General features: G+C 42.8%; 1 protein-coding gene across 1 annotated transcript in view; it reads left to right on the top strand.

The window, feature by feature from the left end:
* EPG5 (ectopic P-granules autophagy protein 5 homolog) overlaps positions 1 to 20,435 on the top strand; it is a 109,838-nt gene that overhangs the window by 73,285 nt on the left and 16,118 nt on the right. The window contains exons 28-38 of the mRNA XM_008064987.1: positions 248 to 390; positions 1,594 to 1,750; positions 5,005 to 5,199; positions 6,631 to 6,844; positions 8,789 to 8,937; positions 9,434 to 9,635; positions 10,143 to 10,215; positions 12,102 to 12,208; positions 16,481 to 16,656; positions 19,016 to 19,201; positions 20,034 to 20,243. Of these exons, the coding sequence (XP_008063178.1) occupies positions 248 to 390; positions 1,594 to 1,750; positions 5,005 to 5,199; positions 6,631 to 6,844; positions 8,789 to 8,937; positions 9,434 to 9,635; positions 10,143 to 10,215; positions 12,102 to 12,208; positions 16,481 to 16,656; positions 19,016 to 19,201; positions 20,034 to 20,243 (1,812 nt within the window). The remainder of the gene's footprint in view (positions 1 to 247; positions 391 to 1,593; positions 1,751 to 5,004; positions 5,200 to 6,630; positions 6,845 to 8,788; positions 8,938 to 9,433; positions 9,636 to 10,142; positions 10,216 to 12,101; positions 12,209 to 16,480; positions 16,657 to 19,015; positions 19,202 to 20,033; positions 20,244 to 20,435) is intronic.

The following is a 20,435-nucleotide window of genomic DNA, read 5'->3' as shown; positions in this document are numbered from 1 at the left end:
CCATTTTGCTGTTTGTATATGATAGTCATTCTATTTAAGTTTGGTTCTTCATGGAAAACCTGAGATTCTTGAATAGTGTTTTGACAAATTTTTCTCATACCTTTCAACTTTGACTGGGAGTTTTGAGTTGAATTATAATATGAATTGTAGCAGCATTCTCTTCATTGTATGTCCAGTGTATTTGTCATAAGATATCTGTTGTAGAAGCATGTGGGGAAGGAAGTCGTGACCACTGTGGTTTTGTCAGTTTGAAGGCATGCACAAGAGTGAAGCAGTGAGCCAGCAGCTTCATGTTCTTCGGAAGGAAGTGAAGCAGTTGCAGGTGGAAGCCACCAAGCCACCATCACTTCATGTTGTGGAAGCTGCTGTGCATGCAGAAAACTTGATTACGTAAGTTTTGAGGGCACTGCACTTAAAATACTGTTCTGTTATCATTAACAGGAATCACATACTGCTCTGTCCCTTGTTCCTTCTCCCCCATTAAATTAGTACAGAGATTGGCAAACTATGGCCTTCAGGCCAGATCTGTCCTGCTGCCTATTTTTATAAATAAAGTTTTATTGGAACACAGCCATCCCCATTTATTGATAGCATCTATGGCTTTTATGCTGCCTCAGCAGAGTTGAGTGGTGGTAACAGAGACATTATGGCCACAGAGCAAAAAGTATATGCTATCTGGCCCTTTACAGAAAAAGCTTGCTGACCCTGAATTATGAGATGACGCAGTGCCTTGGAATCCAATCACAGAGAGACTTAGTTCTTAAGTTTTATGTCCAAGTTGCATTTACCCAGGACATCATTATTACCAACTCAGATTATTGAAGTTCACAGCACAGTTGCTTCGGAGATTAGGGCTCAAGTGTAGTTGCTCACTTGCACTTGGCCCTCATTGTTTTCTCTTGGTTCTCATTGTGGTGAACTCTCACCATCTTCTTCCAAAGCTACCAGGCCACGACGTGGGAGGTTGAGGTTGACTCTCTGCTTTTGACTTTAGGACCAGCAGCTGCTCCCCTCCATAGAGTGGGATGGTGTGTGGTGGACATGGAGTCCTTCCATGAGTTGGAATGGGGGACTTGGGAGGGAGAAGGAGACCAGGCAAAAAAGAGGTCACGCCTTCATCTACTGGGAAAGGAACTTAAAAAGGTGTGAGAATTAGAAGGGATAGCTTTATCTTAGAATCTTATTCTATATCAAAATCTTTTCCTCAACCTCAGTCAATGTTTTGGATTTTAAAATTTGGAGAAATCAGGGTTCTTATGTTTAAAGATGTATATTATATAAATAATACAAAAAGTTAATAAATTATGAGTTATATGCAAAATATGAAAAATTTTAATAAGGATAAGAATGTTAGTCCTTATAATACAGCAGATTTTTTTCTCCTAGGAGAACTTAAAATCATTGCTGTATATTGAAAATCTGTTGTTGAGTAAAGTTGGAAGGTACATATTTACCCCAAGAAATATTCCTAAAGTGACATTTGTAGGGGACTCTGAGGACTCTTAAGAATATTGCCTGAGAAATGTAGGGTGTCACAGAAATCCTTGTGAAAATGAATTTTTTTTTTACTATAGACCATGATCTTACCCACAGGGCCTTAGTGAATGCCTATAAGTTGCAGCCTACACCTGGGATTCAGAAGGTTGGCATAAGCCTTTTCTTCACTGTTGTGGATTATGTCAGCGATGAGACGCAGCGCCATCCCCCCACAAGGCAGTTCTTTACTTCATGCATTGAGATCTTGGGACAGGTAAGGTTATTCTGTATTTCCAGCCTTGTTCAGATGAAGCAAGTCCCTACAATGTCTTCATTAGAGATTGAGATTGACGTCAGACTAATATTGCAGGTTCAGAGTCTTACCTCAATCAGAAGCTCCTTGGAATTGTTGGCTTCTCAAGATGTGATTAGAATTGTTGGTGTAGACTTTCGCTTTGCATACAGGAGATATTAAATAATTCATATTTGAAACTCTGGGGAGACATTGGATTCACTCATATATTATTGGTGCTGTTAACAGTAATATTACCGGTTCTTTATTTCATCTTCAAGTGACTGTGTGGTCGTTATTCCCATCTTAAATATGAGAATAGTGGACTCCAGAAGACTAAGTGTCTGGCCCAGAACATGTAACTGGTGAGTGCTGAAGCAGAGTCGAGATTCCAGGGCTTCTGACAACACCCGGTACTTGCTCTGCCTTGCCACAGCTGCCTCCCAGTTACTAGACTCGGGCAACATTTTATCTTTTTGACTTGCAGTTGAATAGCGACTATTTAACAAGGGTAAGGGCCATGCATCCATGATGATTTGTGAAATGTATCATAAAAGAAAGGAAAGCCTCTTTTGTGAAGAGTATGTAAGCACTAATTAACCTTGGCCTTGTACCCAGGTTCACTTAAATGTGTACTTATTGGATGCTTATAAGGAAGTAATGCTGAAAAGATATTGCAGTCTATGTTTTTCCAAGTTATTTTTCCTTATCATAAAATTAATCCATGTTTATTATAAGCAATGCAGACATTATAGAAGGTATAAAGAACAAAAATTTCTCACAATCCTAATTACCTAGAGGTACTGATTACATAGCTAATATGTCATCATAGTTTGTCTTGTGTATGTATATGTATTAATGTGTGTGTATATGTAAACATATTTCATTTCTACATATATATCGATAAATAGATACAGTTGCACACTTACAAATAAGCACATGCTGTTTTGTAACCCCCTTTTTCATTTAAACACATCTTCGAGACATTATTATGTGTTAATAAATATAGCCCCACATCATGACATCAGACGTCTGTGAGTGTTCTGTGATATAGACGCATCATAGTATATGGAGCCAGTGCTCTTTTTGCTACAATAAGGCTGAGGTAAGTGAGCCTTTTTTGTGAACATGTTGGCTGTTGTCTTTAGGATAGTTTCTAGAAGTGTGATACTGTGTCAGAGGCTTTGCTCTGTGTTGTGTGGGTGGTGTATTCTGCACAGCATCTGGTGTATGTTGTTGCTGCTCTCCCTGGGAGGTTTGCATCTGTTGATGCTGTCACAGCAGTGTTGAGTTCATTATTCTCTTTATCATAACCAACATTAGGAATGATCATTCTTTTAAAGTTTTGCTAATCTAATAAGGAAAGTGCTATTTTGTTATTATTTTAATTTGTGTTTCTTTGGTACTTGTGAAGTTGTATTGTTGTGGGAACATTGCGGGAAAACAGACCGTGACACCAAGGCTGTCTTAGGAAGCAGCGGTTTATTAGTGCTGGCGCGACTCAGTGGGCTAATGCTCCAAGGCTGAGCAACCCGGAGAAAGAGAGGGGTTTTATCTGTTAGTTTAGGTAAGGGAGGGGGTATAGATTTAGTGAAACCAGATTTTCAAAGAACAAATTGTCTTCAGGGTACACGTGGCAAGCAGGGGTTGTAAACCGATGACTTTACAAAGAGAGGATGTGGGGGGTAAAGTTGTGAATGGATTACTATTTTGCATTTTTAGGAAAGCGACCTTTGGCTATTTGATTTTCTCACATCTCATTATCTAGCAAGCCTGGAGCTTGCAGATTGATTTTTTTTTTTTTGAGTTGGAGTCTCACTCTGTTGCCCAGATTGGAGTGCCGTGACCGCTCCCGGCCACTGCAGCCTCGACCTCCTGGGCTCTGGCAGTCCTTCCGCCTCAGCCTTCCAGGTAGCTGGAATTACAGGCATGTGCTGCCACGCCCAGCTAATTTTTTGATTTATTGTAGAGATGAGGTCTCGCCAAGTTGCCCAGGCGGGTGTCAAACCCGCGGGCTCAGGCAATCCACTCACCTCAGCCTCCCAAGGCGCGGGATTACAGGCTGAGCCACCGAGCCCGGCTGCAGATTGATTTTTAAAGGAATATTTTTAACTGTTATCAGCCCCTCTCTGCCACAGTATATGTCTTTTCATATGTTTTTTGGTCATTTATATAAATTTTTATGAATTGCTGGTTGTTGTCTTTTGCACATTTTTTGTTAGACTTTCTTGTTTTCTGATTGCTTTGAAAGAGCTCCTTTAACCTGGCATCTGAAATGTGTTATAAATACATTTTTCTAGATTGTCATTAAAATCAAAATTATGTTGCTTTTTGCCTTATAGAAGTTAAAATTTGAATATATGCAACTCTGTCTTGTTCTTTTATTATTTCTACCTGTGATCAGCCTTATCAAAGCCTTTCTGCCCCTGAGATTATTTAAATATTCACTTATGTTCTAGTACATTTTAACATTAGAAACAAGTTAAAGCAAGATGATGTTACCCTGAGTATAGGTTAATTGCAAAAGTAAGCTTTTGAAAGGTATTAAACACATGTCTCAGTAAAATCTATAATCTGGAAGTTTTGTTTTCTTGACATAGTGCAAGCAGCACCCTTGGTACTTAGTAATCATGGTAGGCATACTACACATTTCTGCATTCATATTACAGTATTTTAATCTCTTAAATATTTTGTAGTGCAGTTAACTCAATTTTCTTCATAAGGCTTGTCCAATTATGATTAATGGATTATTCAGAATTTTTACTATCACCTACATTGGAAGAAATAGCCATCTCTATGTTGGTTTTTAGCTATCTATCTTTTGATTTTTTTCATATTTTCACTTAGAAAAAATTCTGTTCACCTCATTTGATACCTCTTAAAACTTAGTTGCTTAAAGGGTTGAGAGGAGAGAATTTGGTGGCATTGTCTCTTTTGTTTTTTTTTTTTTAATGAGTTGGGGTCTTGCTGTGTTACTCAGGCTGGGGTGTAGTGGCACCATCACTGCTCACTGTAGTCTTGACCTCCTGGGCTCAGGTGATCCTCCCGCCTCAGCCTCCCGAGTAGCTGGCTAATTTATTTTATTTGATTTGTAGAGATGACGTCTCACTATATTTCCCAGGCCATTCTTAAACTCGTGAGCTCAAGCAGTCCTCCTGCCTCAGCCTCCCAAAGTGCTGGGATTATAGGTGTGAGCTACCACACTCGGCCTCATTGTCTCTTTTAATTTTTTCAAGGTGTTTATCAGTGGCACTAAATCAGAGTGCAAAAAAGTGCTTCAGACCATTTTGAAGAACAGAAGGCTCTGCTCCCTCCTGTCTCCCTTCTTTACTCCTAATGCTGCACCCACAGAGTTCATACAGCTGTATGAGAAGGTGGTGAAGTTTCTATGTGAGGACAACAGTGACATGATTTTCATGCTGCTGACCAAGGTGAGATGTAATCCTCTCCTGGTGTTATTGTTGAAAGTAGACACGGTTGTCATTGTCCATTCCACAGAAATGGAAGAACCTCTGGAGTTTCCTTCCAGGTGACAGTAGGCCTAGAGGCCTCTTTCACGTCTTGCACAGCTTTCAAGCAGCCCAACCCCACAGCTTCTTCTTGGGATGGTGGGGCGTTGGTTTTGTTGGGTCAGATGTCATCTGTCTTCACACAATATAAAAAGGACATAGTTCCCAAGCTCTTTTTTAAAAACTTAGTACAGTTTTGAAAATAGTCATAAGAGTAGTTTAGTACATTCTTTTAAATTTATCCTGAATTTATGCCAAAATTATGATTCATAAAAGAGTTTTATAATATGTCAGAGTCTCTCATATTTAGAATAAGGCAAATGTAAGCACATTTCCTGTGTCTTCATTCTGAATAGAACGTTAACTCTGTTACACTAAGGCAGTAAATTTACTTAAGTGCTTGAGAATGTCAGGGCCTTAACTATTTGCCTTCAGTTGTCTTCCTCTGACATCTATGAATCAAGGCTACCTGGGCGTTTTTAGGGTCTAGAGACTGATACCAGTCTACAGTGGAGGAGAGCATGTTTTATAGTTTGGGATTTTGGAAGGTAGTATCAACAGCCTGAGTTTTTTTTGTTTTTGTTTTTTTGTTTTGAGTTGGAGTCTCACTCTGTCGCCCAGACTGGAGTGCAGTGGCCGTTCCTGGCCACCACAGCCTCGACCTGCTGGGCTCCGGCGATCCTTCCACCTCAGCCTTCCAAGTAGCTGGAACTACAGGCGCATGCTACCACGCCCGACTGATTTTTTGATTTTTATTGTAGAGATGAGGTTTTGCCAAGTTGCCCAGGCGGGTCTCAAACCCGCGGGTTCAGGCAATCCACTCACCTCAACCTCCCAAAGCACAGGATTACAGCCTGAGCCACCAAGCCTGGCTGAGCAACCTGAGTTTTTATCAGCAGAGGTGGGAAATGACACAGACACAGAAACATGGCTGTTACCTTGAGACTTCCATGTATTGACTGCCTGTGGTCCATGACCAGAGAAGGAGATCTGCGGAGTTCTGGTCTGGGACTTGCAGAGGAAGCTGACAATAGTAAGACAGCTGGAAATGTGTGGGCCTTTCAGGAATATAGTAAAATCATGAAGTCATAATGAATGGTCAGGAAGATGTTAACAGAGCTTAGGAAATGCTGCCCCTGTGGTCCCAGAGTATGAAGTGACAGTGGATGCACACTGGTGCAGTGCACTGGGGACTGTCCCACGCCTCTGTGCACTCGTGTGTACATTCACTTTCTGAGTTTGTGAAATGCTGGGCAATCTGTGACTTTTAAGTGAAATTTGCACATACCTCTCTCTACTTAAGTTGATTTTCGAGTGTAAATAAAACTGGTTCTTGTTTCTTTTTCTTTTTAGTTCGATCTTAAGCAATGGTTAAACGCCACTAAACCTCCTCTGTCTGATCGTACCAGGCTCCTGGAGTCCATTCACTTGGCACTTACTGCCTGGGGCCTTGAACCAGATGAGGATATTTTGATGCCATTTAATCTTTTCTGTAAGCACTGGACTTACCTTCTTCTCTACCAGTTCCCTGACCAGTACAGTGACATTCTCAGGCTACTGATGCAGAGTAAGTATCTTCACTTAATTGTGACTAACTAGATCTCAGTGAATATTTAACATCACATTTCCCCTTCAATAGATGCCATTAAAAAATGTAGAAATAATCTAGGCACAGGAATTTAGACTCACTTGTTGTCACCTAAGAGGCTTGATGAACCACGCCCAAAAAGCTATTATCTGTAAAATTGGCCGGTTACTGTTGTGAATGTTAGAATGGGCTCTGACTGGCAAGGTAGCACCCAGAGCCCACAGTCAGACATCCACCTCTGCACCTTGACTTTGCAGCTGTCCTGAAGTGGAACTGGGTGGGAGGTACCTGCTTGCTCCATAGATGCCATCTGGCAGGGGAAGAAGGTTGCTCCTTTACAGTAAGTTGAATATGTCAGTTGTTTTCCTGAAGATCCAGATAGTGGGTACATTTTCGGGTTTTTTCCTTCAAATTTTTTCCTTTTGCTTTTTGCAAGAGGCAAATGAATTGTGTCATATATAAAATGGACTGTGTTTGCATTTGCCAGGGGAAAGGGCAGCGGGAGAGTTTCCACATCCCACCATCCCTGCCCCCGGCAGTTTTCCACAGGAGGTTTAGACATAGAGGAGACAAGAGTTTTAGACCATAGAGGAGACAAATGGTGGAGGCATTTTGAGTTCTGGAATTTCGCTAGGCAGTCATTTTATTGAAATTTGATAAATTGAGATAGTATTTCCTTTTTCTATGCCAACTTTATACTGGCTATAGAGGTCATGGGAAACTCAATTTTGCTTTATACCAAGTGTTTGTGTTTCTTAATAGAATTGTAGAACAGAATTGTGACTCAGGGTATGGACCACCTGAAGGATCGTGAGGTGCATGTCTCTCATTTTCAAGACACTGCAAGCTTTCATTGTTCCCCGCAGAGCTGAGTTGTGAACTGGGTGGAGAATAGTGGTAGAGAAATGGATTTGTACACCTAGTCATGAAAATGTGCATAGCTAGTTATTGTTCTCCACTTTCCAAATTTGAACAAGTGTGTATTGTGGGTTTTCCCCTGAAACCTTTTTAAGTGATTATAAACTGTTTATGAGACTACCATAATTTGCATCTCCTTGTCAGGAAAAGTCATTCAGCACAGGTTTAAGAGTAATGCGCCACACTCCTCAGATCCTTGCCCTGCAGCCCCACAGAGCTCTCAGTGTCCTTTCCTCCCCAGCTCTCATGTTGTGCTCAGTGCTGCCCATTGCCCTCTCTCTACTACATCTGTGTTCTCGAGGGGAGCCTGCTGGGCTCCGGCCTCGCTGCCATCTTCAAGGTGTGCATGGCTCCCACAGCTAGTTCCAGACCACCATCCTAAGACCCAGACCACCATGGCCACTGGACCCAGCCCTGTCCCCTAAGTACCTCACATGTGACATATTGCAGTTCCTCAGACCGTTCCTGTGAACCTGTGTTTTTCCTTTGGTTTTAATGATCCCTCTGGGTGGAAGCCCTCCATGATATGCTATTCCTACTCTCAGGACTGTTGTAGACATGGGCTGGTGGACTCCACTGTTCTCCATGCCTCTGGGCATGGCTCAGATTTCAGCTCTTTGAGGAGTGGAATTAGGGCCAGCAGGGGGCTCGTTCAGTGTTGCCTTCTATTTCCCATCTCCCCTGTCCTGTCACTGTCTCTCTCATACCCTCCAGCCAGGAGAAGGGCACCTTCCCCATTCCCCGGCCAGGTGGGTGGTGGAGTCCCCCACCCAGCCCAACCCTGCTGGCTTCAACCACGCTCACTGCCAGCAGGCCCACCAGGCACGAGGACAGTCCAGCATGTGGACACTCATTCTTTCCAGAGGCTCTCTCTGTTTAGGTCCCTTTACCCCAAGTGTCCCCGTGTATTTGTTCTGGATTTTTACTTAATTATTATTTCTTTGGATTCAAGTTGGAAAAGTCCCTTGGGGACAGATGCCGACTCACCCTCTGTTTCGCCCACAGGCTCCGCTGAGCAGCTGCTGAGCCCTGAGTGCTGGAAGGCCACTCTGAGAGCACTGGGCTGCTGTGCCTTGAGCTGCCAGCAGGGAGCAGCCTCTGCCGAGAGTGCCGTGCTCCAAGGCCCTTTGGATGCGCTTCTGTCGGACAAGCAGGTGCAGCTTTGCTCTCCCTCTGCTCGCTTCCTTTCCATTCCCGGCAACTTGTAACAGCTGGAACACTTGTGTGTTATTTGTAAGAGCCTGTGTATCTCGTTGCTGGGCCTTGCTTCCCCCCTGACCCCGGTGCACAATCACTTCACTGATGCCCCTGAGCTCAGCTCTTTCCTGTCTGTCCAGGGCGAGTGCAGGTGCTCCCGCATAAACCTTTCCTGTCCCTTAGCCTATCTGGGACCCCTGGTCAGGCATCCGTGGTGGAGAGTCCCACAGAGCTCTTGGTTCTACTAGTTCTGTCTGATACGAGTTCATATGAGAACTTACTTGAGATAATGATTCTACTGCTTTTGAAAACTTTGAACACACTGATTTGCCGTTCACAGGCTTCATAGCTTTGCAACTCTGTTATAAAAGACCTGCCACGCCCCCTCACAAGGTACCATACTGCTCTGCTAAGGTAGACATGGAACATTTTTTAACTGGTCATCTCTTTCAGGTGATGGAAACTATACAGTGGCTTTCAGACTTCTTTTATAAGCTTCGATTATCCAAGTTGGATTTCAGAAGCTTTGGTTTATTCTCAAAATGGAGTCCTTACATGGTTGATGTGAAGACGTTCTTGGGCTATCTTGTGAGAAGGCTGATTGACTCAGAAATTACCTGCTTAGCCCAGGATCCATCTGCCAGCAGCAAAACAGGTGATGCACTTTGAGCGCAGCGTGAGGCTCTATGTTCCAGGCTTCCATTAGGAGGGATTTAAGTAGAACCATGAAGAGATGTCTATCGAATGTCAGGAGAGGAAACTGAAGATATATGGCATGGGCGTGAGCCCATACCTGTACCATGCTTGCATTTGTCACGCTGTAGGCACAGGCTGCTTGCTGCAGCTTGTCTCTACCCCACCTTTACAGGGTGTGTGTAAAGACAGAGGTTTTCTTTCTTTTTACTAAGGAAAAGGCTCTGAATATTTATGCATTTGTCTTAACGTGAATGTTATAAAATTATCCATGATGTTGTGTTGTAATAAAAATTCCTCAGTTCAGAGAAATTCTACTGTAGCACATGCCTAGTTACAGCATGTTGTTTGTGTATTGACATAGGTTTATTTGTATACAGACAAAAAGTGGGTTTTCTGTGTTATTTTATCAATGCCGTTCTCAAAGGATGAACTTGTTTTTGTTTCTAAATGTGTTGCTTTGTTTTAGTGCTGAGGACCCTTCATTCAGTCATTATCCAGCTCTTTAAGCCATGGATACTGGCTTTGGAGGACCATGAAAGGTAAATGGTTTTTCAGAAAGTCAAATTCCTCTGAAATTGATAGACTTACGATCCTAGTGGTGATTGGAAGAGATGGTGAGTTCACAGACGTAATTTCTTGTGTGGGGCCGTATTTAAATTTAGAAAATCCTTCTTTACAAAACCTAAGATACTTTCTATTTATGGAATTACTAGTCTGGGTGATCAGAGATGTTACCTTGATATTAAATTTGGAATAAAAATGACACCCATTTCCAGTCTTCCACAATAAAGAAGTTGAATGAGCTTTGCTATTTAATTTCAGAAAAATAGGTACTATTGTCCTGAGGTTTTTCTCATATCTTGATAACATAACGCTACAAAATATGAGACTGTTCTCCCCTATATCAGTTATGTTTTGGAACTAAATTGGTTATCAGATTATTGGGTGGGGCTTACCTTTAAGTGTGGAACTCTGCAGTGAGCTCAAAACATTACTTCATAAACATTTGAAATACTTAGAGGTGGAGAGCTGTCCCAATTTAGCCAGTTGCCTTTTGAGTCTTTTTTTCCCTGGAAGTAGACATGCAGAAGCTAGATAAACTTGTCAGGGTTTTATAAAAATTGCGATGGTGGTAAGCATCATGTTATAGAAGTTGTTTTCAAAATCACTAATTTGAGTCTGAGCCTCAGAGAGCGTGAATGTCATACTCAAGTCTCACAGTGGCTGGGTAGTGCCAAAGCTGGGTCTGGAGCTCAGGTCTTTGACTCCTGTTTGTAGACTTTTTGCCTTAACCCAGGCTGCTTTGAGATCCCCGTAGGGAATGTGTAAGAGGTTCTGGATGTATGCTTTTGCTATGGGACTATCCCTGAATAATCTGCAGCCCAGGATTTGTGGTGACTGTATATAGACTGCTGACCACAATGCTGGCTGCTTGTTTATTTCCAGCAATAATTAATGGCACTTATTTTGATACTGAATTTTCTGAACTAGAGTTCAGAATTAAAATTTTTCATAAAAATAGTTTCTTTGGCTGTATCCCATTCTGTTAATTTTTGGTCATCTTTTTGTTACATAAATTTGATTTTTTTTTCGTGCTTTAGGTAGAGAAAACCATTTGTTGAAGTCACCTTCAGGTGTTTTTCTTTTTTCTTTTTCCTTTATAAACCCTTGTGTTGAGGGCTGACTTTCTTTTTTTTTTTTTTTTGAGTTGGAGTCTCACTCTGTCGCCCAGACTGGAGTGCAGTGGCCACTCCCGACCACCTCAGCCTCGACCTGCTGGGTGCCGGCGATCCTTCCGCCTCAGCCTTCCAAGTAGCTGGAACTACAGGCGCGCTACCACGCCCGGCTAATTTTTTTGATTTATTGTAGAGATGAGGTCTCGCCAAGTTGCCCAGGCTGGTCCGAACCCGCGGGCTCAGGCAATCCACTCACCTCAGCCTCCCAAGGTGCAGGATTACAGACTGAGCCACCGAGCCTGTCTGAGGGCTGACTTTCAATAGATCACAGCAAGGGAGCTGCTCTACTACGTATGAAACCCTGACCCAGAAGCAGGTTGTCTGTGATTGGTCTAGCACCAGGTTCCCAATGAATAGGTGTTTTTCTAAGGCATTTGAAATATAACCAAGATGTTCAAGGGTTTAAATTTATTGTAAAAACATGTTAATTTAAGGGTTATTTAGATAGTACATTTTAAAACTTAATTGCATTGAAGTAAAGGGAAGAAAGGAGGGAAAATAAAATATGGGTTGTATTACAAGCTACAATTCACCTTCAAGTATTTACAGCCTTTGAAGTGGTCTAAATGTGTGTTAGGCTACACAAAGGGGGGGTTTTCTAGGACTTTTGCCAGCCCTAGACTCTTGGGACCAACAGTGATTTAATCATGGATGCTCCCATTTGTAAGTATGTGTTTTCTCTTCTAAAGCAGCCAACAACGACATTACCCCTGGCTGGAGAGTGATGCCGTGGTGGCCTCCAGCATCGTGCAGTTATTCACCGACTGTATTGGCTTGTTGCATGAGAGTTTTAAAGGTAGGAAGATGTCTGGCTCTGTCTCTGGTTAGTTTCATTCTTTTTCCTAAGTCATTCAGTGAATCTTTTGCTTCTGCTTTCCTAATTTATTTAATTTTATTTTAGTTGATAGGTATTTGTCTGTGACTGAAGAAAGACCACTAATACAATTATCTAGTATTACGTTTGTCACTTCTTATCTTTTGTGTGAGGCTGTTCTGAGTTTGTCAGTTATGGAAGATATGCAGCCATTCTCTCTTCAAATGTTGCCTGCCCTGCCTGTTGAACTTTTTCCTGTCCTTTATAACTCTTAACCTCTTTTTCATATATTCTATCTTTTTGTGCATTATTCCGGGTAATTTCTTGAGGGCTGTCTTCCAGTTATTCAATCTCTTTCTCCAGCTATTGTGTAATCTGCCTAAAATACATCAATTGAATTTTTAATTTCAGTAATTATATTTTCCATTTCTAGAAGATCTATTTGTTTGTTTTTCATATCTACCCTGATTTTCTTTGGTAACATCATCTCTTTTGTTTAAGATTCTAATTTCTATTTCCTTAAACTGTTTAAACATGCTTACTTTATGATCTGTAGGCAATAATTCCATTATCTGAAGTTCTTTTGGGGGTGCCTTATGCTACTGTTTGATGTTCGTTTGAACTCATTCTTGGGGGCTTGTTTCCTTGGGTGTTTGGTAATTTTGTGTGTGGGTTCATATGTGAACAGACTTGACTTGTAGAAATCCCGCTAGGTCTAGGTTGAGAGTATGCAAAGCAGCAAGTCCAGGGAAGATCTGTGTTTGTTGTCCATTGAAACTACTTGCTTTCTTGGCTTGGGGTTTCCCCCACAACAAGTTATTTGAAATCAGAGCCCAAACTCACTATCAGGCAGGCCTCAATTTTCAACTTTTTTCTCTCTCCAGACTCAGAGTCTAGGCTAAGGCAGAGACGTTTCCTCTTTCCCCCAGTCATCCCTTCAGTGAGGATGTAGTCCTTGGAAGACCTTGTCTTCTATCTCCTTATGCTGTTAAAACCGAGGAAGTAAATAGTCCTGAGGCGACTGTGGCTTCAGCATCAGTTGAACACTCTGGTTTCCTGTCTCTCTTTGCTTCTCCTCCTGCTGTTTCCTTCCATGAAGGGTACCCAGCTATGCATTTCAAAGATGTCGTGTTTTACTCAGGGGATCCTAGAGTTCCACATTGAGTCTTATAAGCCTATCAGGTCTACTCAGCCATGATTCTTGCAGTAGCCTCCTGTTCTTACTGTCTCCAGTTTCTGTTCTTGCCTACACTGGTGTAATTTTCCTAGAATTTATGTCCTGTGATATTTCTTCTCAGGAAGTTTTAAGGGTATTGTTTTAGCTCAGAGTTCAATGTGTCTGCCCATGCATGTCAACAACACAAGGTAGTGTTTTCTTGTAAAAGCCTTCATTCTAGCCATACTGTTCTCCTCACTGCTCCCAGGAGTCCTTGTACCTTCCTGTGCTGCTCAGATGGGTTCCACTACCTGGTGAAGGTGTGGCTCTTCAGACTTCTGTGTGTTTATGCCTGGACATTTTCCTCCTGCCTGGAGTCTCCTTAATACATTGTTGAAGTTTGAGTCTTTGAGAAGTGGACACCAAGATGGAGTTAGAATCCCAGAGTTATTTGGGGCAAAGCCTGTGAGGTGAGAGGGCTGGGAGCAGGAGAGAGGATGGGAGGGGAGGGCAGGACCCCAGCCGCCCACACAGCTCTAGGAAGGTACTGACTATGCCAGTGTGCAGTTTGGTGCAAGAATGCTTCATCATTGATCCCCACTCCGGGCAGTGGCAGCCAGGCCTGTGCTCTGCAGTTGGCCACAAGTTGCCTGGGAGGTGTGGTCTCCACTCAGAGGCTGTACAGCTCCTGGAGGTGTGGCAGCTGGGGCAGCTGGAGCAGCAAGTCCTGTTTAAAGGGAATGTAAGTGGCACACCTCCCTGGCTACCACATGTGTGTGGAATTTAGTTATGGAGTTGATAATATGGCATCCAGGTTGTTTCAATAACAGACTTTATTTTTTGCTTAACCGACTATTTTTTAGAGCAGTTAGGTTCTCAGTGAAATTGAATGTCAAGTACAGAGAGTTCCCATGCATCTGCGCCTCACACACAGCCTCCCGAGAGACATCCCCCACCAGAGGAATGCGCTTGTTAGAATGATGTCCCTGCAGTAAGGTGTCGTCACACAGAGCCCATTGTTCATTAGGTTTCACCTGGGTGTGCGCATCCTGGGGCTCTGCACATGGGTACAGTGACATGTGTCCTCCATCATGGTGTCAATGCTGAGTAGTTTCACTGTCCTGAAAGTCCTCTAGGCACTGTCTATTCCTCCCTTCTCTCTGACAACTACTGATCTCTTGACTATCTCCATAGTGTTGCCTTTTCCAGAATGTCATGTAGTTGGAATCACACAATGTGTATTCTTTTCAGACTGACTTCTGTCACTTAATATGCATTTAAGTCTTTTCACGTCTTTAGAGCTCATTTCTTTTTGTCTGGATATACCAGATATCTTTTACCTACTTACTCAATTTTATCTAAACAAAGCTGTCTTGTATCCATATTTAAACAAATTCTGTCCTTAAACCCCTGTTTTAAAGGTTAAGAACACACATTCCTGTTTCATGCTGGGTTGGGGAATTGTGGCCACAGGAGTATTAGAAATGATCACTGTCAGTGCTTGCTGGCCATTTTTAAAAAGATCTGTGTTGAGGAATGCCAGAGGTGTCTGTTGTTCTTGTGTGAGGTTCTCACTTCTGTTTCTGCATTCCATTCTTTGCATAGAACCAGAAAGTCTGAAACCACTGACTTTAGATTAAATGTGCCTTCTGTAGCCATTAGTCTTTGGGGCCATTAAAGGAATTGATACTTACAAGGATAATACGAAATAATTCAGGTCGCAGAAAAGTGTGAGATTCGTGGGAGAATGGCTTACGTGAATGGCAGTTGGTAGTCTAGTTTTATTACACCAAGGGCTAAATTTTAGTCACTTAGAACTTTTTTTGGTTAAAAATTTTATGAATATTATTTTTGATTAACAAATCATAATTATATACATTTATGAAGTGCAGTGTGATGTTTTGAAATAGTGTACAGTGTGGAATGATACAATTAAGCTAATTAACATACCCATCACTTTGTCTATCATTTTTTGTGGTGAGACATTTGAAATGTGCTCTTAAAGTTATTTTGAAATGTACAATGCATTATTAATAACTATAGTCACTCTACTGTGCAATAGATCTCTAACCCTATTCCTCTTGCGATCTGGAGCTTATACCCTTTGGTAGGCAACTCCCTCATTTCCTCCCGCCTCACTCTCCCAGCCTCGGGTAACCACCATTTGACTTGCTACTTCTAGGAGTTCAGCTTTATTAGATTCCACATATGACTGAGGGTGCCTCTCTGCTTCTGGCTTATTTCAATTAGCATCTTTCCTCCAGGTCCTCCCATGTGACAGGATTTCATTCTTTTTTTAATGCTGAGTAGTATCCCATTCAGCATACATCCCACACTTCTTTATCCATGTATCTGTTGGCAGACACGTGGGCCGATTCCATGTCTTGGCTATTGTGAATCGTGCTGCAGTGGACATGGAGTGTGGGCATCCCTTTGCCATATTGACTTAGTTCTTTTGGACATGCACTCAGGAGCGTGATTCCTGGATCTGTGATAGTTGTTGGGTTTTTGAGGAGCCTGCATGTCATTTTCCATGATGGGACTGTGCTTAGTTACATTCCCACCAGCAGCGGGTGGTTCCCTCTTCTCCACCTCCTCCCCAACACATGCTGTCTTCATCTTTGATAAGTGCCAGTCTGCTAGGCATGCAGTGATCTCTCATTATGGTTCCACTTTGCCTTTCCCTAATGATTAGGGATGCTGAGCATTTTTCATGTCCCTATTAGCCATATGTTTGTCTTCTTTTGAAAAATGTCTAGAACATTTCCTTTTGAGGAATATTGGATTCCTCCAGGGTGCCAAATAAATGAAACACTAAACACATGAGGCTGAGTATGTGCTGAGGGCAACTGTCTGCCAAAGCGTATTTGAACTAAAGAGCCATCTATTTAGAAGTTCTGAGGAAAAACACCAGCATTCCAGTTCCTCGAGTAATTCAAGTGCATTCTTTATTATTCATCTGTCAGTGGTCTCCCCATAATTCCCACCCCTGAACATGAAATTCTTTTATATTGGGTAAAGAATGAAAACTTCAGATTGAATTTTTTTTTAAAAGAAAAACCAAAGGTCTTCAGCTGCATTTTCTTTCTAAATTCTAGGTAAGCTGTCACCAGGTGATGAAGGCGCTCTTTGGTTGCACCTGATGCATTACTGTGACACGTGCACAGCCCCCAGAATGCCTGAGTTCATCCTGTATGCGTTTCATAGCGCATACCGGCAGCTCCAGTGGAAGGACCTGCAGCCAGACCAGCTGCTCATGGAGGCCTTCTTTAAGGTGGGCCTTGCTCTGTGTGGCACGACCTGGGGAGCTCTGGCCTCCAGGGAGCAGCTTGGTTGCTGTGGTGGTTGTGCACAGTGGCATTGTGTGCCAGAGCGGGCTGTGTGGCCTCTGTGGTGCTTATGGAAAGCACATCCCTTGGAAGTCATTCCATCGTGTCACTAGATGACTAGAAAACATCACAGGGCCATTCTCAAACCCAAAGAAAGATCTTACCTATAATATGTCAGTTGTCCCCTAGATGCTAGTGATAATGTTGCGTGAGTACATAGCTTCATGACCTTGTCACATTCGTTCTTCATAGTGTTTATGTGTGTATGTCATTAGGCTACTCATGTTAGCTGCTCTACTAAAGCAGAATTTAAGTTGGTGCTCAAACCATTAGCTTCCTTGAGCAGTTTTGCAAGTGAGCAGACTGTAGGAGATCAAATGCATTTGACAGCAATGATACATCACAGTCACACAGATACCTGAAATGACCTGAGACAAGTGCCATAGACAAGGACTGGGAGCTCTTGCAGGGGAAGCGATTGTTACAGAAAACAGGCAGCGGAGTCTAAACCAGTAGCCATCAGACATTTGGAGCTGTTTTTGTTTTTCTATTTTTTTTTTAAAACAAAAACCTTTATAATCCTGGCTTAGGTTTTTATGACAGTTTTGGCCATTTGCTTATAATCATTGGTTCATTTGTGTTTACTCTTAATGTCACATTTATTATTGAGCCATCATAAGTACCATGATGTAGATGTACAGTTATGTATGACAGTTAGTACAATGTCCTGAATCTCTCCATGTTCTTCATAGCACTGCTTATGTCAGCCATGCCTCTGCACTGAGCTCTATAGAAGGCTGAGGGCAGTTGTTCTAGAGAAATTCGGGGTTGAAAAGTAATTTTTTAGCCTGGTGTAAGTAGATATTTTTTACCATTAGGAACACAGGAGAGAAAGTTAGCTTAGAGAGCTAGAAGATGGAGTTTTAACCACATGGGGCGCGACCTCGCCTGTGAGCAGGTAGACCAACAGCATGGTCTGTTGGTACTATAGAGTCTGTCCCTAGGGGTTTATTCTAGCAGTAGATGGCCCTGACCTGCCCAGAAGCTGGGGATCTAATTCCTTGTGTCTTTTTGGCATAATAAAGTACATTTTTGTGGGGTTGATGGCGAGGATAGAAAACAGATCATAAGCCGGGCTCGGTGGCTCAGCCTGTAATCCCGCGCCTTTGGGAGGCTGAGGTGAGTGGATTGCCTGAGCCCGCAGGCTCGAGACCCGCCTGGGCAGGTGAGACCTCATCTCTACAATAAAATCAAAAAATTAGCCGAGCGTGGTAGCGCGTGCCTGTAGTTCCAGCTACTCGGAAGGCTGAGGCGGAAGGATCGCCGGTGCCCAGCAGATTGAGGCTGCAGTGGCTGGGAGCGGCCACTGCACTCCAGTCTGGGCGACAGAGTGAGACTCCAACTCAAAAAAAAAGAAAACAGACTATAAAGGAGGATGAAGAGTCATTTTCTAAAAGGGAGGAGATTTAGTAGTTAGCATAATGTCATGACAGCAGCGGGAACAAGGGGGTGGTCACCATGTTCTGGGGCTCATGAGTAGAGTGGAGTGGAGCTTTTCATCTTCATTTTGAAATAAAAAATGTGATTAGCTATGTTTTAAACAAATTAGAAGTATTGGAGTAGGCTTATAAAAGATCTGTGAGGTTTATTATGTACTTTATATTACATTCCTTCCCAATCTGTAATAAATTTAAAATAAAACTTAAGCATTATGCAGTCATCAAAAATTATGACTAGTGATGTGGAGACCTCTTTATAAAAACAGGCACTAGAAATACTACCTGTACTGGTGTCATGGGTCTCAAGCGTGGTCCCAGGACAGCGGTATCAGCGTCACCTGGCGCTTGCTCATACCTGGGAAATGCAGAGCTCTAGCAGTGGGCCCAGCCATCTGTATTGTCGTAGGTCTCCCAGGTGCTTCTGCTCCAGGCTGGGAACTCCTGACTAGGCGATCTCAGCCTTGTCCTGCCCCAGCACAACTGAGGATTTGATACACAGATGAAACTCCAGCGCCTCCCTGCTGGAGTGATTTTCCACCCCCACAGGCCTAGGGAAGGTCATTCCTCTCTTGTTAGGAATTACAGGAACAGATAGTGAGATCCAAACAGACAGATTCAGAAATGAACACATATACTGAGTGTGGAAGAGAGATATTACAGACAGTCTCCATCTCTAGGAGGTGGATTATAATCAGGAAAATGTAGTTTTTAAAAAATAGGATTTAGGAGCCATTGACTTCTATACATTGTTAAGATGCACAGACAGCCCAAGGCTGATCATTAATGTGAATTCATTTCCTTTCAGGTGGAGCGAGGAAGCCCTAAGAGCTGCTTCTTATTTTTGGGGTCTGTGCTATGTGAAGTCAATTGGGTTAGTGTGCTCTCCGATGCCTGGAGTCCCAGTCCCCACCCAGAAACCCGCAGCATGATCGTCTGCCTTCTTTTCATGATGATTTTATTGGCAAAGGAAGTTCAACTAGTAGATCAAGCAGTAAGTGCAGAGCATGTGGTGATATGGCCAGGCTCCCTAGACCCTCGCTTTCTGCTAGGCTGGAGTCAGGCTTTTTGTTTGGTTTTTGTTTTGATATGGGATCTCACTCTGTCCCAGGCTGGAGTGCAGTGGCATGATCACAGTGACTTATGACAACCTCTGTCTCCTGGGCTCAGATGATCCTCCTGTCTTAGTTTCCCGAGTTGCTGGACTGTAGGCATGCACCACCATGCCCAGCTAATTTTTTGATTGTTTGTAGAGATGTCTTGCTATATTGCCCAGACTGGTCTCAAACTCCTAGGCTCAAGCAGTCCTCTCGCCTTGGTCTCCCAAAGTGTTGGATTCCAGGCATGAACCACTGTGGGATGGAGTTTTTTAGTCGCTTCCCTGATGCCTCCGTCAGTATGAGGTGTTGGGCATATGAGATTTGCCTTTAACTAGATGCCTGGTTTTCTTAGGTAGCTCATTATCTAATGCTAAATTATGAAGGGAGCCACACTGAGTTGGAATATATTAATCTATTTTATTTTACTTCTCATTAATTCCTGGTTTCATCTCCTGCATGCTTCTTGAAGTCAATTCTAGCCAACAGGGCAGAGAGTTCCTTTGAAAACTGCTCTGAATACTTATAAATCTTCATATGAAGGTATTTTTGCCAAAACTTTGGTTGTTGCTTTCACGAGTACTCCTAACTTCAGGAGATGCTACCTGGACATCTTTAATTGTGCTCATCATAGGCCATCTTAGTGGCTATTCCATAGATGAGCTCAAGACACATATTTCTGGGAAGACGGGGGCTCCGGAACTCAAGGAGTATGTGTTTCATTTTTAGGATTCACCTTTACTGAGTCTCCTTGGACAGATGAGCTCACTCTCATGGCATCTTGTGGATATTGTGTCCTATCAAAGTGTGCTGGGTTATTTCAGCAGTCATTATCCGCCATCCATCATCCTGACCAAGGAGTCTTCTGCTGAATTAATCGTGAAACTCCTCAAAGTATCTGCAGGCCTTTCTGTTCCTACTGACGGCCAGAAGCATCTGGTAAGTTGAGGACTGGTTTAAAGGCAGGGTATGTTTTGGGGGACTGGTAGTGGCATAAGTGCTGCAGAGGACAGTGTTGCACCGGGGTCCGCTAGGCAGAGAACGTTGGAGGGGTATGTCATGGTGGCCTTGTAGAGCTTTTTGTTTGATTTCTCTCTTTTGATAAGTCTTTGTCACATGTTGATGAGAGGC

This window comes from Carlito syrichta, unplaced genomic scaffold (genome assembly GCF_000164805.1).
Source record: "Carlito syrichta isolate Samal-C Ts95f unplaced genomic scaffold, Tarsius_syrichta-2.0.1 Scaffold308121, whole genome shotgun sequence".
Classification (NCBI taxonomy): Eukaryota; Metazoa; Chordata; class Mammalia; order Primates; family Tarsiidae; genus Carlito; species Carlito syrichta.
Note: the sequence above shows the minus strand (reverse complement) of the source record. Positions and strands in the feature narration are given on the sequence as shown.